The sequence below is a fragment of the Barbus barbus genome (genome assembly GCF_936440315.1).
Source record: "Barbus barbus genome assembly, chromosome: 17".
Taxonomy (NCBI): Eukaryota; Metazoa; Chordata; class Actinopteri; order Cypriniformes; family Cyprinidae; genus Barbus; species Barbus barbus.
Window position 1 is genome coordinate 12,425,199 of NC_136745.1, and position 27,413 is coordinate 12,452,611.

Here is a 27,413-nt window from a genome sequence, read left to right on the forward strand (position 1 = left end):
GGTGTCAGCAAAAGATTTATAAGAAACAGAAAAAGCATGTGATTCTAGACTGTATGTTTTTTCTCTTCGCTGAAGGGTTTGAGTCTCTCCCCGTCTCCGTCTGTTCCTTCCCTTGATCTCTTTTTTTCTGTTTCATTCCCATCACGAGTAATTCGTCCCCATGAACACACAACAAGATAAACAGTTTGTGTAGTAAGCCATTATCTCTGTGAAAGTAAAACAACAGGCACAGGGAGAGGTACCAGGCGACAGGCGGTTGGAAAATGACTTCCTGTTTCTTCCCCTCGGGTTCTAAACCCAGACCGGACTCCAGCACCTGCTGTGCGCCGATATATTTATTTATTTAGTGTGTTTTATTTCTTCATTTTCGGCTTTATTACTCATGTTTTTTTCTGTTCGCAGACGTGTTTTTTTATTTATGCCCCTGGTTAGAGTGCACAGTCTGTGCTGAGTCAAATAATGAAAGCACATCGCAGATAGAGCAATAAATGAAAACCGCTTGCATCTGCGCGATCGGCTCCGCAGCAGGGCAGAGGCGTGTGTGTGTGATTAGCTGTGAGGCCTGATTCCAGAGACACGAAGGCATGAGAAAGGGGAAGATTCAGAAATTGTGCTCGACAGGTTTTTTTTTTGCTCTCATGTCAAGCAAATCACGTACTTACAAACACATACATTTTGTCTCATTTCATACGACGACATGATCAGCGACAATAAACACGGCGGGTTTTCCGAACCCAAGGAAAGCCAACGCTTTCCTGGTTTAACTCGCTTTTCTGAAGCACACTGACATTATACAATAGATACATGGCAAGACCAAATCATTCGTTCACCGTCGGCTACTGTCAGTCCGAGGAGTCGTGAATCTTCTGTGTGATTCAAATGATTCAGGTGGGGAATTCCGTTCAGAAAGTGATTCCCTAATGAGCAAGCAGCTATATCTATAGCAGACCCTCTTCTCGAGAAGGAGAAAAAGAATGAATGAAAGAAGGAAAGAGGGAAAGAAGTTGTCCGATCGTTTCGCACTTCGATCTGTCGTTCTTGTCGTCCCTCAATGATAGAGTCTGGATGTGAGCGAGTACTTCAGGAGGAAGTGTGTTTGCGTGTGTTGTGTAAGAGTGTGTGTGTAGGTGTGTATGTGTGAGTGAGGGTTTCTACCCCCAGCGGAGGGCAATCAGCAGCAGGGCTGCGAGTAAGAAGTAAGGTATGGGGAGGGTGAAGGCCGAGCTGTGGACTCTTCCGGCCTCAGAGCCCAGGTTAGTGACTGTCGCCTTGTCTGAGAACGGAGGGATGATGTTAAACCCTCCTCCTCCTTCGGTTTGGTCTTCTTCCTCCTCCTCCTCCTCTTCCTCCTCATCTTCTTCGCTTTCGATCACCTTTTGGAAACAGAGAAATGTTTCTTTAATGGGGGTTATGCACAACAAACTTTTGTAAAACAGGTCACGTCACTTCTGGTTCAGGTCTTTTGTATGTGCTTTGTTAAATATGGAGATACCATTCATAATCAGTGTCCAGATTGTTTCTCAATAAGATTTTAATATTAAAAATAAAAAACTTTTAGTCCATATATGATCATGTAATGAGACCTGATTTTTGGTTTGGTCAGATGATGTAGCCCATTGTTTAAATTGTTGTTACATTGGCTCAGGCAAAAGGGTGCAACAGTGCCTTGCAGGATTATTAGTTAACTAAAATGTAAAAAAAAAAAAAAAAAAAAAAAGGTCAAAAGTTAATATTTTTAATTGCAACTAGTGGCCAATACAACATTTCTAATTTTAATTTAGTTTAGATTGATGACTTTAGTTTAACTAAATCTAAAACTGAAATAAAAATGTATAAAATCTATAGACATGTATGGAAAATTCTAAAACTGACAAAAACACAACAAAATAAATGAAACTTTAACTAAAATTAAAATGGAAAATATAAAATAAAACCAATTCAAGCTATTAGTAAATGTTATTATTAATAGTAGTAGTAGCAGTAGTAGTAGTATTTATTAATAAATATTAAAAACTGGTGTTTTTCTTGTGGTGATTAAAAAATCATCATTTATTCATGATTTAATTACAAACCCGATTCCAAAAAAGTTGGGACACTGTACAAATTGTGAATAAAAACAGAATGCAATGATGTGGAAGTTTCAAATTTCAATATTTTATTCAGAATACAACATAGATGACATATCAAAGGTTTAAACTGAGAAAATTTATCATTTTAAGGGAAAAATAAGTTTATTTTAAATTTCATGGCATCAACACATCTCAAAAAAGTTGGGACAAGGCCATGTTTACCACTGTGTGGCATCCCCTCTTCTTTTTATAACAGTCTGCAAACGTCTGGGGACTGAGGAGACAAGTTGCTCAAGTTTAGGAATAGGAATGTTGTCCTATTGTTGTCTAATACAGGCTTCTAGTTGCTCAACTGTCTTAGGTCTTCTTTGTCGCATCTTCCTCTTTATGATGCGTCAAATGTTTTCTATGGGTGAAAGATCTGGACTGCAGGCTGGCCATTTCAGTACCCGGATCCTCCTTCTACGCAGCCATGATGTTGTAATTGATGCAGTATGTGGTCTGGCATTGTCATGTTGGAAAATGCAAGGTCTTCCCTGAAAGAGACAAGAACTTGTTCTAGAACTTGGATATACCTTTCAGCATTGATGGTGCCTTTCCAGATGTGTAAGCTGCCCATGCCACACGCACTCATGCAACCCCATACCATCAGAGATGCAGGCTTCTGAACTGAGCGCTGATAACAACTTGGGTTGTCCTTGTCCTCTTTAGTCCGGATGACATGGCGTCCCAATTTTCCAAAAAGAACTTCAAATTTTGATTAGTCTGACCACAGAACAGTTTTCCACTTTGCCACAGTCCATTTTAAATAAGCCTTGGCCCAGAGAAAACACCTGCGCTTCTGGATCATGTTTAGATATGGCTTCTTTTTTGACCTATAGAGTTTTAGCCGGCAACGGCGAATGGCACGGTGGATTGTGTTCACCGACAATGTTTTCTGGAAGTATTCCTGAGCCCATGTTGTGATTTCCATTACAGTAGCATTCCTGTTTGTGATGCAGTGCCGTCTAAGGGCCCGAAGATCACGGGCATCCAGTATGGTTTTCCGGCCTTGACCCTTACGCACAGAGATTGTTCCAGATTCTCTGAATCTTTGGATGATATTATGCACTGTAGATGATGATAACTTCAAACTCTTTGCAATTTTTCTCTGAGAAACTCCTTTCTGATATTGCTCCACTATTTTTCGCCGCAGCATTGGGGGAATTGGTGATCCTCTTGCCATCTTGACTTCTGAGAGACATCTTTTTATACCCAATTTTATACCCAATCATGTTGACAATTGACCTAATGTTGACAATTGGCCTCTTATTGCTACCTGTCCCAACTTTTTTGGAATGTGTAGCTCTCATGAAATCCAAAATGAGCCAATATTTGGCATGACATTTCAAAATGTCTCACTTTCACATTTGATATGTTATCTATATTCTATTGTGAATAAAATATAAGTTTATGAGATTTGTAAATTATTGCATTCCTTTTTTTATTCGTAATTTGTACAGTGTCCCAACTTTTTTGGAATCGGGTTTGTATTTATTTAATCGTGAAGTGTTCTATTGGCACAATTTACTTATTTCTTATCTCTGATTGGTGGAGATTTGTTTGCTGAATCATGGGAAATGTAGTTTCTCACCAGTTTAAAATCTAAGTTGAAATAATGCGGGCTGATGTACTCAAAAACATACCATCAATTAACAATCTCATAGCTCACAGTTCAATTGTTGTCCTCTATGGTGGGAATTTGGGGGTGGAGTTATTTGTGGTCCAACCAATGGCAGAAATACAGAAAAATAATATATAATGTAATATAAAAATTACATGAATATATATATATATATATATATATATATATATATATATATATTAAACTTTGTTACATGGAGTTTTATGAGAAACATCTGAGACCAAATTAGTTGAATGGTGATATGAGAAATTAATCATATGAGAAATAAATGAAACAACTGAGAATTACAGTTTTAGAAAAGTAGGAGCAATACGATGGTGAGTGTTGTCAGGGAGAGGGACGGAGAGATTGTGAGGGAGAGAGATTAGGAACGAACGATAAAAGGAGAACGAGAAAAAGAGAGTTAGCTAGAGAGACAGACAGACAGATGGGTACGAATACATTAATATTAATGAAGTTTGACTGATGCACCGCTGCTTGCAAACACCTTTAGCTAATCCGTTCAGAGAGAGAGAGACAGGCCAAGAAAGTGAGAAGCACATCAAGAGAGACAGATCAGGAAAGACAGGGACATTTGGAGAGGAGAGATTTGCTGGAGAACACAAGTGAGAGAGAGAGTCTAGGAAAGAAATAAATGACAGCAGAAACTGAATTGAATCCTTTTTGTCTGCAGGCCCAGATTATCTCTAAGCTGAATGCTGTGGTCTGTGTGTTCTGAGAACAGAGGATGTGAACGCGGTCCAAAGCGAGGACACGCGAACACAAAGACACACAGATCAGAGCAGCGTTTCTTGATAAAGTCTGTATGCCTATGGACGCCAGGGGATTATTTGCTTCTCTTTTATGTGGGCAGCAAATATACAACCCATTTTACAATACATAGTCAAGTAAGTGTTGCTATCACGAACTGTGTCATTCCCTGAAGCGCTAAAAGCTGATCGGCTATCAAGAAATTACTTTAGCTGGATATTATGCTACGGCTAATGTTAATAACATGGCCAGGGGGTCAGGGTTTTGTTGGTTAGCTTTAGTATTACACCATAGCATAATGTCAAAAAGCATTGACATCCATTCAAAAATAGCTAACAAAATCATTTTTGCAAGAAATCTGCAAAATAGAAGATGTTTAAACAGTGACTACTTTTGTTGGATGGTGTCACTCCCTGTAGCTCTAGTAGCCTATTTGTCTATCAAGAAATGGCTCTGGCACAAATTATTATACTAATGCTAATACCTTGTCTATGGGGGTTTGGGTTTAGCCGGTTAGCTTTAGTATTACACCGTCATGCTGTCAAAAAGCAAGTTTCTCTATTGACATCCATTCAAAAGTAGCCAACAACTTGCTTTTTGCAAGAAATATGTATTTAATTATTATGTATTTAATTATTAAATTGCACTATATATATATATATTATATATTATATTTTTTGGTTAGTTAGTTAGTTCCAGATCAGAGCTGGGTAGTAACTGATTATATGTAATCTGGATTACGTAATCATATTCCAAAAATTAAGTACTTGTAATTACATTTAAATTACAATTTAAAATACTGGTAATCAGACAACAGATACTTTTTTATGGATTACATGATTACTTTACCAAGTATTATTTTGGAAGGCATTTGTCTTTCAAACACCTTAAAATGTACAAATTCACCAATTTTTTGTCATCTGATCCTCTTTCACCTAATTTATTTTATTTGAAGTATCCCTGAGATATAAAAAAATATTTTAATAATGAAGCATCACATTTGCCTGTTCGTGGTTCTCTAACATTGGTTATGGTCACATGACATGCAGGTAAACAAATATAACTACAATTTTTGTCATGTAATTTGGAATCAGTAAAGGATTACAATTTGTAAGTATTCTACCCAGCTCTGGTTGGGGTGGTCACTGGCTGTTACTAAATGTCTTTGCGAATTCTATGCTAATGCTAATAACTTTTCACTGATAACTGTTTCAAGAAATTGTGGCTCAAGCTGTGCAAAGTATATGGTCACTTTCAAATACAGCATAAAACCAAGGCAACCACAAGACTGAGGAAAATTAAAGATCTGATTCAGTGACTACTAAGTCTCATTGAGTCATTTAAAGTTTGGCGGACGGCCATAATGAAAGAAAAATAAAGCTGACACCCTCATTCCAAAGCACAATATAATCTGACTAAAGGGAAGAGCAAATCGATATAGATTTAATTCCTTACCATGATTGTGTTCTTGAGGGCCTGTGGGTTGTGTGATTATTTCTGATTGAATTGAAGGTGGCAGTTCAGGCAGTTTGATTCTGACCCCATACTGATCCCTTTAGGTGCATGTGGCATTTGTTTACCATCTTTGTGTATAGATGAAAACCAAGTGAACATATCCGTGAAATTAACATTTTAAAGTAAGATTGGGCATTTTAACAAGGTCATGTGCGTAGAGGTCAGAGGTCGGACCTTTAATTCAAAGTATCATGACCTATTGATTAGATCTAAGAAATGGGTCTCTTTTAAAGATGCTAAAGAGACAGAATAACAAAATCTCGCATTCATTGCTCTTGTTCCAAAATATAAGCACCACAGTTGAATCAATACTGTAAATTAACAAGGAAGGTTTAGAAGCATCCCACGACATACACAGGAAACCAAATTAAATGCAGAAGGTGGGTTTTCTGAGCAAGCGTTTTTGTGCTTACTGTAGCGGCTGCAGGGTGATGGCGTGTGACTGTGTGTTTCTGCAGTGACACGATCAGCCGTGCATAAACGTATCAGTTCGCTTCTCGGATCCATCAGTATGCTCAAGGCGCAAGGACTGCGGGTTTGTTGGACCTGTCGTTTTTGCCAATCTCATGTATCAAAGGCCAGAATTAACCACAAAGCTATGACGAGAATAAGAATCAGGTTTATCCTGATTATACAGAACTTGTACATGTGGGCGGAGCTTTATAAATGGTCCTTCTGTGTAAATTATGTTGAGTTAGCATTGCAGCTGGAGGAGTTTGATTGTGTGGTGGTTGTTTTAAGAAAATGTGTTCCCTACTTACTGCATTGGGTTCAGGCAGTGTGTTGATGTTAAGCTCATCACGCTGGTCCTGAGGGGAGGGGCGAGGAGGAGGTAGGGGCGTGCCTTCTACTGGACCAGGGGTGGAGCTTCCCATGTTATCAATGGCATTACCTGTTAGGTAAAGAGACAGAGTTTTAGGCTTCATTTACTTAAGTCCTATTTGCAAAATAAGAAAGGATAATGATCTAAAGAATAAAACATTTTAAAACCAATTATAAAGTTTTGTGGGTTTTAGTTAAATCTGTTATGCTTGTCTACTGTGAAAAGTTGACAACATATACTTAAAGTCCATACCCACATTTAACATTTACAGTCATCTGATAAAATTGATAAAATATTGATATGATCTTATGCGCAGGGGTGTATATAAACGCATAGCTCAGATCATTTTGTTGAATTTGATGAGAATTTTTTCAGTTCATATTGAAATCTTGATTGCAGAGAAATAGATATCATAGTTTAAGCATAGTGTTGACATCTATTCTGATATTTTAGAGCAGACACACTGTTGTTTAAAAGTCTGGGGTCGGTAACATTTTTTAAGAAGCCTTTAAACACAGTAAAAACAGTAATACTGGGAAATGTCATTACAATTTAAAATAACTGTTTTATATTTGAGTATATTTTAAAATGTAATTTATTCCTTTGATGCTAAGCTGAATTTTAATCACTCCAACAAAGGACCTATGCCAACTTCCTGTTTCAGAAATATGTCATACACAAAAGAAAAGTGTGAACGTTAAACCTTTTAAAGGGGTCTGTAAGAAACAGCAAATCTGTCAGAACAGTTCCATATTTACACTCTTCTTGGCAAACATGAAGATGGTGTGTAAATGATATTCTGGGATACTCACGCAGGCAGGTGTTGCTGTTGAACATGTGCAGGATTCGCAGACAGTCCTGCCACTGATTCCCGCTGCCTTCGCAATTACACCACTGCGACACCTCTGTACTGCTGTTACTCACGTAGTTTGGTGTCATGATGGTACCTGCGGAGGGAGGGAGAAGGAAAGAGGGGATGAGAGACAGACAGAGGAAAAAATCCCATGCCGATTAGCCCGAAGCCCATCTGGGAGAATCTCCAAGCAATGTAGTCTATCCACCCCCCTCCAGTTTAATTATGTTGCTTCAGGCTGTCCTGCTAATTCAATATAAGTGGCACACTGGGTTAAAGTAAACTCACGACATGAAGTTGAACCCAAACTGCTCTGACCAGCCATTCCCGATACCGTTTCCATTTTCAGTGAACTCACTCCAGCAGGACGCAGAAGTGCTCGTCATTAAAAATGTAATATTATTTAAGTACAGACTGTGCAAACGTATCGATTTGTGCGTTTTGTACTCTTCATTAAGCTTGCGTCCAATTTTTTCAAGGTCGTCTTAGGTGGTTTCTCACCGATGAGGCCAGCGTAGGCCTTGAGGCACACGGCTCCACTTTCCCGGAGACAGCCGGAGGGAGAGAGAGAAGACGGCTGACAGTTCTGCTGGAAATCAGCCAATCTTGACCTGACAAATTTGAATACGGACACAGGATGATTAGAACATAAATGAATGTCAGATTTTGACAGAGGAAATCTATACACAGAATGCATGTTCAGTTGCTCAAATCTGATTTTTACTGATTTATACCATGTGCTTTTGTTCTGTGGAGTGCATTCGGTTTTTGTCAGGGGCGTCTGAACAGTTCGAAAAGTAAGGGGGATGTGTTATAAACCTTGTCTGTGTTGTTCATGAATATTAATTAGGTGTTTGCCTTATAGTCGTAACTGATTTACTGGCTTCTGCTTTGTCTTTAAAAATGCACTAGTTTTTACAAAACATTTAAAATTGGAGAAAAAAAATTTCACGATCCCCCTACAAAAGTTTATCTGTTGGTGCTGCCGTAGAATAGTGTTACTTTAGAACACTTTTATTTATATGCTATATGTATTTATTCATATTTTGAATTAGCTTTATTATATTTTTTCTTTTTTGTATTTTATATTCAGTGTTCAGTTTAATTCATTTATTTATTACTTTTATGTGCTTTAGTCATTTTTATTCATTTTTTTATATTTCTATTTAACTAATATTCTAACATGGTATTTGTATTTCATTTTTATTTCAGTTTTAGTCATTTTACTACTTTAAACACTTTTTATTTCATATAGTTCCCTAATCTTTCTCATTTTTAAGTTTAGGTTTTTTAAATTTTAGAAATTTAGTATTTCAGCTTGATTTCAACAATTTTTAATAGTTTTAGTTTACAACAACAACACAAACATAGTGATTTTTTGCTAATTACTAGTGATTTAGCAGTTTAATGAATCATTTGATTTTTTTATCAATATCTAATGCAATTTTTTTTTTTTTTAATTCTATTTTGTACAATTCATTATGTAAATTTGTACCTAATTTTTGAATGACTTACTTCCTCTTCTAATATGTCCATGCTGAAGGATAGTCTGCATTTTCCAAACATTTCTCATTTTTATCTTTGTTTAAATACAAGATGTGTCTAATGGTATAATATGCGACCTGTTGTCCTTTCTTCCAACTCAGCATGTTCTGTGCTATTAATGATGCTTAGATAAGCATTACTGCCAGAGACATCTGTTTCTAGAGGAAGATAAAAGGGAAGTCTTGTTTTTCAAGAAGAAAGGTAGAAATGATCATGCTGTGCTGTTATCAAAGCTGAGGTTTGAATGAGGGGAAGAACATCTGATGAGAGTGTAATATGTCACAATCAGTTACACAAATTAGTTCTTTCAAACAGTTCATTTCAAAGAACCAATTTAAAATATTAATTCAGCAGATCTTTACATCATGGTTTTTACATAACGGGTGTTTGTTATTATATGTCCCATTTCAGTTTGTTGCAGCCATAAGCTATGAACGTAAATATGATTTGCATTTTCAAATAAGAAAATACAAAAATTCATATACATCTCTTGGCTGAAAATGTTTTTGGATGATTTATAAAATGCAATTACATACATCTAATTTCTTACCTATTATTCTAACATGTCATTTATTTATTTAATTATTGTTTTTTTTAATTAATATACGCTATTGTTCAAAACTTTGGGGTCGGTAAGTATCGGTAAGTCTCTTATGCTCTTTAAGGCTATATTTATTTGATTTAAAATACAGTAAAAACGGTAATATTGTGAAATATTATTATAATATTTATAATATTATTATAATTCACAATAACTTTTCACTATTTGATTATATATTACAAAGTTAAATGTATTCCTGTAATGGCAAAGCTGAATTTTCAGAATGCGTTCCTCCGATCTTCAGTCACATGATCCTTCAAAAAGGATTGTTTTTTTATTATCGGTGCTGAAAACTTTGTGTGTGTGTGTGTGTGTGTGAAAACTGATAATTTTTTTCTTTGATAAATATAGAAAGGATTCTTTGAAGAACAGGCAAAGGCACAGGCAAAAAAACCCCCAGCATTTATTTGAAATATAAATATTTTGTAACATTATACATTTCTATTTAATGCATTTAAAAAACGTTTGAATGGTAGTGTGGGGCATTTTCTTAGAACAGGCAGTAAACATATTCATTTGCATGTTACTTTTATTTGTAACCTTTTTTGTTATAAACTCTTTTGATGGTTTGGTTTAAAGCTTTTGTGAGTTGTTGACTTTGAACTGATTAGTGAATAAAACATTCACATATGTTTTGTGAACTGGTTTGGTTGACTGATTTAAAATATCAGATTCGAAAACATGACTGATTCACAAATCAGATATTTTACTATGTCCAACTGCTAACAGACGTGTATCTCACCTGCACAGGTTGTCTTTGAGGCAGTAACTCTCCAGATTGAGGCAGTTGGGCTGTCCATCTCGCTCCTCATAGGAACAGGAGGGCACGATGGTTTTTCTCCTTCTCTCCCCACACAGAGTATCCGAACAGGGACAAAATAAGACACCAAAGCTGTACTCCTCTGGCACACGCTCCAGGAACCTCCGCAGGGCCCGGTGACATTTGTGCCGGTTACAGTGGCTCGTGCCAGGTATGATCTTAGTGCAAGCTAACGCATACTCAGAGCGCAGGGAGCCGCACTTCTCATACAACCCACAGTCCTGAGCTGCTTTCAGACATTGGTTCTGATCCGTCAGAGGAAGGGAGGACACTGAGAAAGAGGAAAAGACTCTTTCAGTTAAGTGTCCAAATTCTTTATTTTTTGGCCTGTAAAAGACAGTATGTTATGCCTTTTATATTTCCCACACACACACACTGTAAAAAAATATATTAAAATATAGGTTACTGGAGCATGTTTTGCAAGAAAATACTATTTTATTCTTTATACTTAAACATTTTGCACTTAAAGGAATAGTTCACCCAAAAATAAAAATTTTCTGAAAACTAACTCACCTTCAGGCCATCCAAGATGTAGTTGAGTTTGTTTCTTCATCGGGACAGATTTAGAGAAATTTAGCATTACACTTTCTCATCAGTGGATTCTCTGCAGTGAATGGGTGCCGTCAGAATGAGAGTCCAAACAGCTGATAAAAACACCAGAATAATTCTCAAGTAATCCACACAACTCCAGTCCAACATTTAATGTCTTTTGAAATAAAAAGCAGCTGTAAGAAACTAATCCATCATAAGGTGTTTTAACTTTAAACTGTCATTTGTCACTAAAATGAGTCCATAATCCATAATAACGCTTCCTTCAGTGAAAAAGTTAAATGACTGTTGTCCTCTCACATCAAAATCCACCAACATATTTGTTTAGAACTGGCTGTTTTCACTTATAAACTGTGTTTTTATTTGTACATATTTCTCTCATGATTCAGATGAGACGACTTTTTCACACGTGAAAGCAATATTATGGTTTGTTAAAAAAACTTTATTGTATATTACAAAAAATAAACTTTTCGCTTCACAAGATGGTAATTGATAGACTGGAGTGGTGTGGATGATTTGTGGATAATTATGATGTTTTTATCAGCTGTTTTGACTCTCATTCTGACGGCACCCATTCACTGCAGAGGATCCATTGGTGAGCAAGTGATGCTGAATTTCCCCAAATCTGTTTTGACGAAGAAACAAAGTCATCTACATCTTGGAGGGACTGAGGGTGGGGATATTTTCAGCAATTTTTCATTTTTGGATGAACTACTCCTTTAATTAAATGTTATTTCCCATTTCTTTGTAACTATTTGTGAAAGTTACTAGCAATTTCTGAGTGAAAACTGTTTCAAAGTAAAACCCACACCAACTTTTTTCAGTGTTGAAATACAACTGCAAGACAAGGAAAACATATTAAGCACAAACATACAAACATGCAGCGATACACTGGCGTACATCATCACAGTGCATTCAGCTGTGGAGGAAAACACATTTTGTTTGGTCGTATCACTGAAGTGGCTGCAGTACCTGAAACTATTGAGGCTAGTTTTGATGTTTCGCTATTTCTCACAAGTTCCAGTTCAATGTCTTCATATGGGGACGTCTCAATGTCATCATAACCTGCAATACAAACACACACATAACCGTTTGAGACTAATTAAGCTCACCAAACTGCACCATTACCTTATCGTTACGCCTAATTAACAGCACAGCATATTATCAAATTTCATATGGTATTTCTTTAATTATGATGCACAGTCTTACAGATTTTAATAAGAGGTTAGTGTTTGAGATATATGCATTGGTTGAACTGTCCATCCACAGATTGAAGGGTCTGGATCAAGACACAAGTTAAAATAGAGACCAGTCTATTTGTATCACAAAACCCTGGGGACACTGCATGCCAAAATGAGTGAGTATGAAACCATACACACACACACACACACACACACACACATAAGCTTATACTGTAGGGTTTTCTCTTGTCGGGACTTTCTGTTCTTATTTATTGTATTTAAAATAAGATAATGTATGAAAATATTAACCTTTGGTATACATCTTGTCCTATACTATTTTGCTACAAACGTGAATGATACAGTAATTAGAAATAATTCACTTACATTCAAGCGGGGACTGGTAAAGAATTCTGTTTACCTGTGCATTCATTAAATAAGCACAGTGATGCATTTTACTGAATGCACTTCATTATTTTATTAATATGTTCTTTTTCTTTCCTTTTTAATCATTTTTGATATTTTTATTATTATTTGTATTTAAGTTTTAAATAGAACTTTTATTTATAATTTTTTCATTATTATTAAGATTTTGTTATTTTTATTTAATGCATTATTTTGTTATTTTATATATTCTTTTTTCATATTATTTATTTTAATTATATTTATTTTAGATTTATAGAATGTATGATTTATAAATTTTAGATTTTTAAAATTTCATTATAATAGTCATTATAATTTCTCTTTAAAAGTTTTAGTTTTATTTACTTACATTTTTTAATTGAACTTTTATTTATTGTTTTTCTTTATTATTTTTCATTATTATATTGAGATTTTCTTTTTCCTTTTATTTGCTTTATGTATTTTTTTCTTTTCATTTTTAAATTAAACTTTTCCTTCCTTCCTTCCTCCTTCTTAAATGATGTTAAATTTAATTAAATGTGTCGCATGAATTAACACTTTGTATGAACTGTGCTACAATATATAAATAAACCTGCCTTGTATCATCTATATGTACAGATCTGAATATCACAGAGATTTAGCAAAGCCCTAGATCCACCCTAGCAACAACTTCAAATTCCTTAATAGATTAGCAATAGATTAGCAAATACTGTAAACATTTTTCAGCAAACACCACTCATATTTTCTTCAAAAAGTCATGTTACAGTTATTAAACTCTTAGCCTAACTCCAAAATGCACATTTTGTCATTTCACACGCCTGTTATTTTTGTGTCGACATCCCCAGAAGGAATTTTTGTCAAGTTGTGATATTCTTTTGGGGACATTTTCTGAAATTCCAGTTATCAAAACCTACGCACACACAGACTCTTCAAACAAATGCAAACAGGCAGAATCCCTCCTGTCATCTTGTTCGCACGCCACATTTCAATCTACGGAGGCGCCACATCAAGTGTGCTACATTCACAATTACGTGCCTTGCGTATTCCGCCGCTGATAGTTTTCATTTGCAGCACGCAGGAAAAGAACACTTGACATTTCCAGTTGATGTGTTTTAAAAGCACTTATTTCTGAGACTGACGATCAGGCCGGGCCCTTCTGGCCCCTGCGGCCCCTGTGCTGCACTCAGACACATGACGAGTTCGCTGCTGGAGAAGCCTGGGATTAGTCAGCATTTACAACAGCTCTTGATGAGTCGCTGTGGGAACCCATCTTCCTGTTTCATAAGGTTTAATATTAATAAGCCATATTGGGTGGGAATATGGACTCCGAATCAATTAATTTTGCAGCCGTGCTTTGACGATCCCCCGGACGTCATTCACCAGCGTCTCCTTAATCTCTTTTGCTCATGAGCAAACACACGAGCGTGAAACGTCTGCCGTGAGATGGAACCAGACGCCCTCAATGGAACACGGCACATTCCGGTTCCTGCATGTATGTGTCCGTCCCGCCGAGCGTAATGAACAGATGAGGGAATGGCGAGATTAATCACCATAGCACTGTCAGAGAGCCAGTCGTTTGTTTAGGTTCTGACTGGGTTTTATGCTTCCTTGCCATTTCATACACATTACTGAGCTCTCATTAAATGCTATTACTGCCTAAATCTAAATCCTATGGTAGCTCACTCAACACTCTCATTAAAGCGTTTTGGCATGTCCTGAAAGAACATAACAAACGGCATCCACTGAGATATATGAGTTCACTGTTTATGACCGACAGAACAAAGGCAGTCATTTTGAAATTGTTTTAACTGAATTCTTTATGTATGACTTTTCTCTGAAGTTACCTACTCCCTCTATTCACTTTATTTAAACCTGCTCCTTTCATCATGACATTCACTGGTTTGAGAATTTCTGGACATGAGCAGTTCAGTCAGGGAATATTCTAGGGAGTCTTAAATAAACATGAAACTGCATTAGCAATTTAACTTCTATAAAATTATATATTTCTGAGTGAAGCTGAATATTCAATATGCATATAAATATATATATATATATATATATATATATATGTGCATACATATATTTACACCCTTCAAAAGTTTGGATTTGATTTAATTTCTTTGGTTTTTGATGTTTTTGAAAGACATCTCATACTCCACAAGCCTGCCTTTATTTGTTCAAAAATTGTGATACTGTGAAATATTATTACAGTTTAAAAGAACTGTTTTGTCTTTTAATATACACTACCCGTCAAAAGTTTACGAAGAGTACGTTTTTTAATGAGAGCAGTCTCTTCTGCTCACCAAGGCTACATTTATTTGATCCAAAGTACAGCAAAAACAGTAAACATTTGATATATTTTTACTATTTAAAATAACTGTTTTCTATTTGTATATATTTTAAATGTAATTAATTCCTGTGATTTCAAAGCTGAATTTTTAGCATTATTACTCCAGTCACATGATCCTTCAGAAATCATCCTAATATTCTGATTTGCTGCTCAAAAAACATTTATTATTATTATTATTATGTTGAAAACAGCTGAGTAGACTTTTTCAGGTGTCTTTGATTCAGAAGAACAGCATTTATCTGAAATAGAAATCTTTTGTTTAGCATCCATGCTAAAAGTTAGCATCCTTGCTAAAAAAAAGTATTAATTTCTATAACCCCCCCTCAAAAAAAATAAAAATAAAATAAAATAATTATACTGACTCCAAGCTTTTGAATGATATAGTGTCCAATGTTACAAATCTTTGGCTCTTTCTATTCATCAAAGCATCCTGAAAAAATGTACTCAACTATTATAAATATTGATGATAATAATAATAATAAATGTTTCTTGAACAGCAAAGCAGAATATTAGAATGATTTCTGGTGGATCACGTTCTGATGATCACAGGAATAAATTACATTTGAAAATATATTCAAATAGAAAGCAGTTTTTAAAAGCAGTACTTTTGCTGTACTTTGGATCAAATAAATGCAAGCTTGGTGAACAGAAGAGAACTCTTTAGAACATTAAAAAATCTTACTGTTCAAAAACATTTGACCGGTAGTGTATTTTAAAATGTAATTTACTTCTGTGATGGCAAATCTGAATTTTCAGCATCATTACTCCAGTCTTCAGTGTTACATGATCCTTCACAAATCATATACTGATTTTCTGCTCAAGAAACATTTCTTATTATCATCAATATTGCAAACAATGCTTACAGTTTTTCTTGATTGCTAAAACACTATAACCAGGCTTTTGAACTACAATTTCAAAACCATAACGCCATTTTTCAAAAAGCACACCCATTTTGCTGAACTATAAACACTATTCCCTGCTTTAACACGAGTCAGATTTGGTGAACTGTTACTGCAAAACTCTACACACAAGTCCCTACATTTCTCAGTGCTTACACCATGTGGTCATTTAGAAAGCACTAGCATTCAATATTGTTCACTCAAGTCTGCACAGTTTGAGCTCAATTAGCACACAATTACCCAAGTGGAAACACTAGGAGTCAAAATTTATCACACACCAATCAGAACCTTCGATAGATAAAGGGCTAAAGTCAACTACTTGTTCAACCTCCACATCATCTAGTCACTTGTGCACATCATAAAAAGTTTCTCATTCTTCTGAACAAGTTGTGATTGCTTTGGTACATTCATGCAATTGATTATGTACATTTGTCTGTGGTTTCCTACATTATCAGTTACTACTGTCATGTTGCTCAAGATGTATTATATAGTTCTCTGTGCTTGGTCTGTCCCAGACCAAAGATGGGATACTGGGGCAGAATAATTCTTTTTGTTGTTGTTTGCTGTATTGTACTGTACTCTACAGTACATTAAATTGAGGAATAAAACATTTGGGGAGTACCACAAGCAAGACTTATTACCGTTTTTTGTAGTATTGTTTTGAATTTACCTCATCAGTGTGTAAAACTGTGTTGTAGTGTGTGTGTTTTTGACTGTTTGTGTGTCATGTCTGAGAGCAAAGTTTGGTTTTTCAGCAAGATTGAGTTGTTTTGAGCGGAGAGCTTCATTTTGACCTGAATATAGGAAGTTTGAGGAATTGAGTTAGAAGTTATGGATTTGTGTTTAGACGCAAAAAAGAGGCATAATTTCAAGAAATGTGTTTAAGCAATCGAGAAAAACTGTAATGTTTTTTTTGTGGAAACTGTGATATTTTTTTTTTATCCTAAACTGTAGTAGGATTCTTTGATGAATAGAAAATAGAAAGTGGAAAAGAACAGAGTTTATTAAAAATAGAAATCTTTTGAGCAATTTAATGCATCCAGGAACTTAAAGGAACTTAAATTTGTGAATGGCAGTGTGTGTGTGTATATATATATGTTATATATGATGGTATTTTTGATTTTTTGTTTTTACAATCCTTTTCACAGTAAATATTGGTCTAAAACTAAAAGTATTGGTCTTTTTTGTTTTTTTTTTTTGTTTTTTTTTTTACTATCCAAATACTATTGTTGACAACAGCCACCATACAAAAAGTAAAAACTCTCTCTTACGCCTCTTACCCTGTGGAAAACGGACGGTCCAATAAATGCTCAGGCACTGTTGTTCCAAGCGAGAGCCTCGCTGACACTTGCATTCTTGCAGGTTCTGGTAGTGCATGAGGTTGTTCTGGGCGTCGACGCAAGCCTGCCGTCCCTCCAGACTGAGGGGAGCCACCGCCTCCTCGTCCACGCAGTACTCCAGGTGCCGGAACTGCCGCTTACACTCCGGGTCCACCATACATTCATTTACAGCCTCTATGCAGTCCACAGTCCCGACAAACACTGGCACCACAGAGGGAACAGCCCCTGGAGGATTGTGAGTAAAGTTCATTTTAAAATCAATAAAGTATTTATTACAACAATATGTTTTACCAGTGAGCTAATTGATTTAGCAGACAGAATTTAGCTCCACAGACAGGCATTTGGACACAGTTGTGGGTAGGCCCAGATGGAATCACAAATTTTTTGGTTGTCATACATGCCTTTTCCTACATGGCATTTCAGTAGAGCAATGGAATGCATTTAAACATCATAAAAAGTCTTAAAAGGAAACCGAGAGCAACTACAACATTTCAAAATTAATATAGAATTGTTATATTCCCAATCATCATTTCCTGAATTTTAATTGAATTGGAGGTACATTAGCAAACAGGTTGCAGAATGCAGTCCGAATTTCTGTGAGGAAGTAGTAATAAATTGAATCCAAAGAAGTTTTAATCTAATTTAAAACGGGACAATTCACCCAAAAATGAAAATTCTGTCATTAATTACTCAACCTCATGTTGTTCTAAGCCCATAAGACCTTTGTTCATCTTCGGAACACAAATTAAGATATTTTTTATTAAATCTGAGAGCTTTCTGACCCTCCATAGACAGCAATGCAACTGACACGTTCAAGGCCCAGAAAGGTAGTAAGGACATTGTTAAAATAGTCCATTCAGCGGTTCAACCTTAATTTTATGAAGCTACAAGAATACTTGGTCTTATGGGTTTGGAACAACATGAGGGTGAGTAATTAATGACAGAATTCTCGTTTTTGGATGAACTAACCCTTTAAGTAGTAAAACAAAGTTTGTTGAATGTTGGCTTTATTTATGTTTAAAATAAAAACATAAATAAAAGTCTTCAAGTTTATAGGCCGAAATATACAGTTATACGGTTCACATGGCAAATTCCAAATGGAAGTGATCATCCCTATCCCCTTGCTTGGTGTGGGTACTTTGGAGTGAGCAGGGCACGTGCGTGCCATTATGTAGTCGTTTGGAAGGAACCTGGTAAGGAGAGAGACGTAATTTCCTCATTATCTGCAGCTGGGATGTTCCCACGACAACGCAGCACGATGTGCGTAAGCAGATTCGCTGATGGACACCGGCATAAAAAAGTATACATTTTATATTTTAAAAAGTTTTATACATATTTGTTTCCGTTCGGTATGCGTACCGTTACACCCCTACTATTTAGTCATTTCTACTTCCTGTCTTCAAATTCCAATTCAACTTCCTGTTGGGTATGGCCAATCCAATTCACATCTGATTCATGAATTGGTCATTGAAAACAGACATACTGGCCAAAATATTTAAGAAGAGAACACACAAAAAGTGCGGGGAATATAAAGAACTTTGTGAATGAGTTTTCTGTTCAATTCTGATTCCCTGTGAACCTGGTTATGACAAATTACAGTTTGTGAATTTTCATCTGTTTCACTATAATACATCAGAGTTATAATATCTGCATTCTAGACACATAGAAAACATTCTGACAGTGGCCGTGTAAAAACGAAGATCAAAGTCCCTTAACTTGCACTCAAGGGCAGAATTAATAATGTGTAAAATAATTTAAAAGAGACCTTTTCTCTGAAGGGAATTTCCCGGCTCGCTATTGCAGGAGGACAGATAACTTAAACGAGCAGAAAATCTTCATTCACCAACTTCATACATCAAGAGTTTCAACCCAAGTCCTTGACAACAGACACTTTGTGCTTTGTGTCCATTCTCAGGCTCAGTCCTGACAGACGTCATCAACTCCAGAGACCCTCGCCGTCAGCCGGGTCTCAGGGTGACCTGAGGGGAAACTGTGACAGGGCTGTGTAATTTCATGGCTACGTTTGCTGTTTTTCATTATGTAGTGACAAAAAAAGCCTTGCACTCCTGTAGAAGCATGAGACATGTGTTTCTCTTTCTTGTATTTCTCCCCCCTGACCCCCATCCCCCTTTGTGTCTGTTTTCCTTCGCAGTGGCAGGGGCTGTAATTGCGCTAGGCCTCATGTTAAAGCGTGTGGTGATTGAGAACCCACGGCTGTGGCCGGCAGACTAAGCGTTGGTCATGGCTTAGGACTCCACTACCACAAAATGGCACCTCCTTCCACAGCTCACAGAGCGATGATCCATGCGTGAAAGACCATCTACTGCGGCGGCCGAAGTTAAACAGACAAGTAAACAGACTTTGATCTCGCCCATATTTGACAAACAGTTCAATATTGAGATGGTACGTGCTATTTTGAACTTAAAGACAGGTGTTTGATCTGCCACTGTTTTCATTTTTCTTCTTAAAGGTGAAGTGTGTCGTTGCTGCACCACTAGTGGCACCAAACAAAACTGCAGAATTTATGTCTGCTTTCAAACAGGTTTTCTGTCTGCCATCAGATAGCTCCACCCCCCCCCCCCCCCAAACTCACACCATTGGCTGAGTCAATGCTGCTGTATTCGATGCTTGTTTGGTAGCTCAACACAGCCAAAGTATACATTTTTCAGTCAATCACTGAATGTCTTGACACTGCATATTTAGATTAGATACAAGAAACTATTTTAACATCATGAAAATGACTTATACAAAAAGGAAGACACGATTAAAGCATTTTTTAGCTAGACTGTTGTGTATTTGTTAATTTTAGATGTATTAATAATCATTTATTTATTAATATTTATTCAAATGAATGAATAATACATTTTAATCAATAAATAATACCAGGGAAATTATCTAAAACTTAAACTAGTTAACTCAAATTAAAACCATAAAAAACATATTTTTAACTTGAAATGAAAGTTAACGGAGTTCAAATAAAATGTAAAAAAAAAAAAAAAAAAACTATATAGACATTAAAAAACAATAACTAATAAAAATTACTAAAAACAAATTGTATTTAAAATACAAAAATAAAAACTTTTTAAAACATAAAGGCCTGGTTTCACAGACAGGGTTTAGACTAAACCAGGATTAGGCCATAGTTCAATTAGGAGTTTTAAGTAATTTTATAAATGTACCTTAGAAAAAAACATTACTGGTCTGCATCTTGAGACAAAACAAGGTCACTGATATATTCTAAGATCAGTCAGTGCAAGTTTCTTACAGATTAAACTGCTCAGATTTACATTTTAGTCTGGGACTAGGCTTAAGCCTTTTCTGTGAAACCGGGGGAAAAAGCTATAATAATATCCCAATTATACTAAATAACAGTGATTTATGTTAATATTTGTTCATATTTATTTTGGTCACACTTTATTTTATTTTAAGGTCCAATTCTCCATATTAACAAACTCTTAACTATGACTTGCCTCAATAAACTCCTAATTTGCTGCTTATTAATAGTTAGTAAGGTTGTTGTTAAATTTAGGTATTAGGTAGGATTAGGGAGGTAGAATATGATCATGCAGAGTATGTGCTTTATTAGTACTAATAAACAGCCAATACGTTAATAATAGGCATGCTAATAATATAAATTAATTTGAGGTGTATCACCAGCTGTTACTACTGATAGACAGAACACAATAGAATAGAACAGGTTTCCAAGACATGTTTTTTAAACCTCATGGCATTAGATGCTTAAAAACAGTGAGACACAAAGCAACAGCATATGCAAACAATTTAAAAAAAAAAGTTCAAAAATACATCCTGGATGGAAAATCCCTTAAATCTGTACCGGACAAAACAACAAAGTCGATTGCAAAATGGACTGTTGTGGACTGCAGCCCAGTGATAGACTTACGTTCAATGATTTGGATATATAACAAAGAGTATATTGACCTTCTGTCTGCAACAATCTTTAAAGTATCTCCATTTGGAGGCTTTTCTGAGCAAATATATGTCTGCCTTTAAATCTGCGTTGTACAAAGTTTTATTGTATGGATTAACAGTCCAAATTACATTAAATATGTTTATTTACTAATACAAAAAAACAATAAATAAAACTAAGATATCAATTTTTTTAAGTCTTTCCTTTTTATAAAACAGGAAACGATTCAGAGAACGACAAGTGCATAGAAGAGTTGAAAAGTGAGCGATGGAGTGAGAAAGAAACAGAAAGAACGAAAAAAAAGTCAACAGAATGACAGACAGCAGACGCCTCACACAATAGGAAACCATCTCAGTATGGAGGCTGATGGCAATCAAACACATGCTGGTCGGGTATTACGAGATATGTGTGTGTGCGAGCACTAAAATCACATTTAGCAAGTGACAGTGACACACACACACACACACACACACACACCTTGAGGCTTTAAGTCTCATGCACACACTGAGAGAGAATGACAGACACAGTTTCTGCAGTGAAGCTCAGCTGTACAGGGGAGTGAAAGAAATAAAGAGGTGAGTGAAATAGAGAAAGACAGCGCGAGCGCGTACTGTAAGTCTAAGTATCCTTGTGTGACCGTATTTATGGCCGGCGACAGCAAACTGGCTCCAGCTGTCGATATTTGCGGGTCTAACGTGATTAACTAATCAATGCGTACAGCGGTCTAAACCTCTGTGGTAAACCGAGCTCCACTATATCAAGATGCATATCAAGAAAACGTCTCTTCTGTCGATCCACACAAAACTGAAGAATCCATCAGCTAAATTACAGCATGCTGCATCTCAGGGCCTAAACCAACAATTTAGACAAATTACTCGACAAAAATGCACACAAACAAATCCTCGTATCCATTTAAAACAGTGAATGACTGTTTTTCAGCAAGGATGACAAATGTCAAGGAATAAAAAAGAAGCCATTAACACTATATTTAAGTATCTTTCTGACACCAAATGTGCTGTGTATACTTCAAGCACACACTGTTATTTGCTGCATTGAGGGTTTTGTCAAATGTGGGTCAGAGCGCCGTATCTATTCACTATTGGTGACACGTCACATCAAAGCTTGGCGGCGATATTAAAAGAACCGGGTCGGATGGACCCGTCTGATTGACAGGGAGGAGAAACGGAAGACAATCCGAAAGCCCCGGGAGGAAGGAGTGCACTGCAGGGACGTGATGCTGAGACGGTCCTCGTCGCTAAATCACAGCGCTCAGCGCCTTTAATGAAAATTGGCTACAACATCATCATAAAAGCCGTGTGTGACTGGAGCTCACGCACACACATGCTCGCACACGCTCTTTCTGATTCTGTCGCTTGGCTTGAATCTTCCAGTCGAGGCGAGAGAGTCCAACACCATCTGCCGTCACCGTGTTTGCCTTTCCAAATCCTGGTTATCAACAAAACACACACGCAACCCTGAAAAGACCCTAAACGTCCCGTCATATGTGAAGAAAACATGCCCGGAGGGAAGATTACCTTTTTGTTAACTAGTTCCGTGTGGTTTATTGAACCTGTGTTCTTACGATTCCTCTTTGATTTGCTAAAAATGGCCGTGTAATTAGACTGTCCGCCTGTTCCTGGGTATATCCTTGGCTGGGAGTCCATTATGGAATATTTTTTTCCATGCAATTAGTATATGCGCTGATGAAGCCTGGTTCACCTGTGTGTATTAAAGCATCCCAAAACATTTCTTAACTTGTGCAGCTCATGCTTTTTGCAAGAATCTCATTTGGGTAAAAGCAGAAATGAGGAAGAAACCATTACACAACAAAAAATATTTTCATGCTCAGTATTTTTTACTCGTTTTACAGTCCAAGTATCTGAAGATACATTTACTTGAGAAGCAAAATTGCTTTAGGTATTAAGTCTGAAAAAATAATCAAAATTAAGTGAGTTCAAAAATATCTACCACTGGGGTAAAAATTAAGTTTATTTTTCTAACCCCACTGGCAGATATTTGCTCTTGTTTTAACCCTTGTGCTGTGCTGAAAACCTACTTTGGTGTTCTCAGTAATTCTCTCATTTTGCAATATTATCACTAAATCTTGCATTCAATCTTTTTGTCAACCTGTTTTCTTTCAATTAGCAAGTTTTGCATTTCTTTTTGGACCTGATAGATCATAGGCCTCACTGATCTGAGCTTATGCACAAAAAAATATAATTTGTGGATGATTTTGGCAGTGTTCCCTCAAAAACTGATGTGCAGAAGCTCAGATCAATGAACCCTCTGATCAATCAGGTCCAAAAAGAAATGCAACACTTGTGCTAATTGAAAGAAAACAATTTTGAATCCAATATTTGGTTGCAATATAGCATATTTAGAGCAGTCATTTTTGACTGAGAAACACCACAAGTATAACAAGGTAGGCAAACAATCCTACAAAAATGATGTTATACCCTGTGTGAACAAAGTCTGTAAGTTTTAGTCCAATGCGCTAACATTGCAGCGGATATGCCAGACATGTTTTTCCTAGACCTGTCAGCATCTGTCGCTGGCAAATGAGTTGAAGCTGCCAAAGTCCAGAGTTGCGCACGCATACCTTTTCTCAAACACACCTGGGCACGCGGCTGGCACGAGTTTGCACATGCGCACCTGCCTGAAGGTCGTCAATCTTTGACTTGGTATGTTTGTACACATCTCTCCCCCTCAGGTCGCCTCTTAAAAACATATTCAAGGATGCGAATCTTTATGCAAATACACTGTGGAAATTAAATCTTTTTGCCACTTGATATCCGTCAGGGGGTCCCTTTGCGATTCGTGTGGCTGATATACGACCCGACCCCCGGGGATACACACAGCACGAGCGAGCACATCAAATCTGCAATCATTAACACAGCTAATAAATAAACCTGTCGATCAGCAGGCGCATTACAGCGTGTTCTCATGGCACCAGGGTGCGACAAACACCACTCATGATGATGAATGCCACTTGGGCTACAAAGCACTCGCACAAGACACTGGCAATATTGCACCCTGTCGTCCCAGGTGGGGAAAGAAAGTCAGATCCCTCAAATGTTGCTTGCTGTGCTACGGGAACACCATGGAGCTGCCCTTTACCAGCCTAATCTGTCTCTGTTTATATGTGTGTGCGTTTCTGCCATCACATAATTAGGATAATATTGACTGTGACAGATGTGTCATAACATACTGTTATTTGTTGACGGAATTATATTTTTAGACCTGGCCTGTGCGGATTATCGTTCTCAGAAGAGCTCCTGTAATGTCTGAGATATTAAAACTATTATGCTGTTGTGATGCAAAGGTGTGAATAAAATAAACACAGGGCTGTAAAGTACATTTAATTGGCTGAAAATTTCATTGTTGTATTTAACTATTAAAAGTACTGTGTATGAATGAAATACAATTACCTATTGTTCAAAGCATAAGGATGAGCTCAGAATGCTATATTAAAAGATGGTCTCTTAAAGGTCATTTTTGTTTTTGTACACATTTAACAGTAAGTGATATTAATAGTTAAGCTCTTTTAAGCTCTTTCTGTTGGTTTTACAACATAAAGGGTTGTGCTGTTGTTACAAGCCGCATATAAAGATAATCTGGTGCTATTGGGGATATTCTTAAGTGTGTACAGCGTTTGTTAAATGTAATAAGCAAGTACACAGATATGTGAGGGAGTGACAGACACATCTGTTCCGCTCAGCTTACAGCACTCTAGAAAATGAGACGCTTTCTATTGTTTCAGCACAAGCACATGGTACAGCGGTCACCCTAAAACACACCTGTGCAATAAGTTTCCATGCAATTGTAATTTAATCACTGCTGTTCTGGCTTTTACAAATGTTCTTGATGCAATGGTATGCACTATACATGACATGTAAAATATAATGCATGCACAATGTGTATAATACATCCAATACACAGCATACCGTGTTCAAATTGTAGAATTTTTTATGTTTAAGTTGAACTCTTGTTTATGATATCTGTCGTGCTTATTCTTCTCGCTTGGTCTATTTGTCTGTAATATATTGTGTATTGTGTAAATAGTTTATAAGGTAGACTTTTCTCATCTTTCTATTGTGCTACGCTCTATACATGTCTGGCTGTTAACGCAACCCAGAAATAAAGTATCTATCTATCTATCTATCTATCTATCTATCTATCTATCTATCTATCACCTTTTCCCTCAGACAGTCCTTCCCTTTACAATACCATATAGTTTTATAGTAGTAAATTTCGTTTAGTTTAGTTCACCACCAAAGAGCCATTCATAAAAATCAATCTATCTATCTATCTTTTCCATTTGAAAATGTATAATACCATGGTTTTACTATAGTAATAGTCCCTTTTAGTTTGCGTTCATCTTTCACCGTACGTTTATATTACTGTATATGTAAATATAATGAATCACAATAGTTATACTAACAAATTGCTTTTGCAGGCAGCTCTACAAAACAGTTAAATATTATTCACGTTGTTCTTTAACTTAAGTAGGCTAAATATGCAATGTAAATACTTATGTATTCAAGTAAATGTACTGCATAAACACTGTCATGTAAAGCGTGACCCTAATGTGTCAAAATATGTCATGGAGGCTGTTTTTAAGTCTTACCCTTAATGACGAACAGATTTAGAAATATTCCCAGAAGGATCATGTCGACTGCTGCTGGATGCGCTCGCCTGGACGGTGATGCTGCTGGGGAATCTCGGGGAAGCGCGTCTGGAACCCCCGGATCGGTCCGACTCAGTCCGAGCCACTACATCCATACAAGAGGACCACCGTCCGACTGTTAGAAATCTCCAAAACGACGTGTCCGAAAATCAATGCCAGCTACAAACTTGTGCGATATATCGGAAGCTTTCTAATGCGTAAGAGGTGTCCGAAGAGCAATGATTTCATACAACATACAAACAAGGGGAAAATTACAAACTGCCAAACGCACTAGCAGCTGATGTCCGTTATACTCACGATCGGAGTCTTTCTAAAATAATAATCCTCGATTCAAACGCGTATCACCATGATAGAAGCGTAACCAAAGGCGCGCGTCAGATGTGCCAGTGTGCGCATTAGTGCGCATCAGTTTAATACAGTATATGTGAGCGCGACCCCAGATGCTTGATTCCTGCTGTCCCACAGCACAATGTGCTCAATCCAGTCCTCAAACTCAGCGGCGAATTTTACATGCATCTGCCTCCCTGTGATTGGCTCGGGCATTCTCAGGCGCATCCATGCAAAATCCTTGACCAGCCTTCTGGAGAGCTGGGTCGGTGCTCCCATAGTCTAAAGAAATTCCGCCTGCTCTGCAAGTATCTAAGTTTGCAAGTGAATCTTTCGGCAATAGTGAAATGTTACGGCGATTAAAGAAGTGAGATAAAGGTCAGTCAAACTGTGCACTCTAAAAAAATAGAGAATTTTTAGGATCCCATCACTCAGTGGTATTTAAACGGTTCATAAATTTACCAAGGAATAAAGAAATATTTTAGGCTGTATGTTGTTGTTGTTGTGTGTGTGTGTGTGTGTGTGTGTGTGTGTGTGTGTGTGTTTTAGATTTAAAAAAAGCTCTCATGTTAAATTTATGAACATTATCCTATGGTGGTTTTTGTTCTACTAGAAACCTATTTAAGTGTGTAAAGGCCCATTCACAGCAGAGCAATAGAGTCCAATAGAGTTCATTCATTCATTCATTCATTCATTCATTCATTCATTCACAGCAATGAACGATATCATTCTGTTAACTGAGTCATACTGTAAACGCACGCTGCATGTTATGCTGTCTGTAGCTTTAAATGCTCTCTCTTTAGAAGCAGGATGGATTCTGATTGGCTATCAATGTTTTATCGTTCATCAGCTGAAATAAATAGTTCTAAAAATGGTTCCAACTATGTTCCTCTGTGCCCTTATCGTTATGGTGTAGACTCTGCCATTCCTTTAAGTTTATAACAATTTATAAACTATAGCTTTATCAGTATAGTTATCGTCCTTGGTGTGAACAGATGTTAAAAGGATGTTAAATAATTTAAAAAAATCAAGCTGCTAAATTCCATTGCTGTGTGCATAGCTATTTCTTTTTAACCTGACCCATATAAACTAA

At 36.7% G+C, this 27,413-nt stretch overlaps 1 protein-coding gene across 1 annotated transcript; it reads right to left on the bottom strand.

Moving 5' to 3' along the window:
- Window positions 1-26,692, bottom strand: LOC306883353 (GDNF family receptor alpha-4-like). The gene is made up of 8 exons (XM_079438543.1): window positions 25,934-26,692; window positions 17,319-17,603; window positions 12,182-12,274; window positions 10,583-10,931; window positions 8,196-8,305; window positions 7,654-7,788; window positions 6,780-6,910; window positions 1-1,373 (listed from the first exon to the last, which is right to left on the bottom strand). Exons 1-8 carry the CDS (start codon window positions 25,974-25,976, stop codon window positions 1,152-1,154), a joined length of 1,368 nt encoding a protein of 455 aa, XP_079294669.1. The 5' UTR covers window positions 25,977-26,692; the 3' UTR covers window positions 1-1,151.
- Window positions 26,693-27,413: the final 721 nt, after the last annotated feature.

Coding starts and splice junctions, on each gene's coding strand:
- LOC306883353 (XM_079438543.1), bottom strand. CDS start 25,976: ATGATCCTTCTGGGAATATTTCTAAATCTGTTCGTCATTAAGG. Junction 8,306..10,582: donor CTCAAAGACAACCTGTGCAG/GTGAGATACACG, acceptor CAAATTTGTCAG/GTCAAGATTGGCTGATTTCC. Junction 7,789..8,195: donor GGCCTACGCTGGCCTCATCG/GTGAGAAACCAC, acceptor CTCCCTCCGCAG/GTACCATCATGACACCAAAC.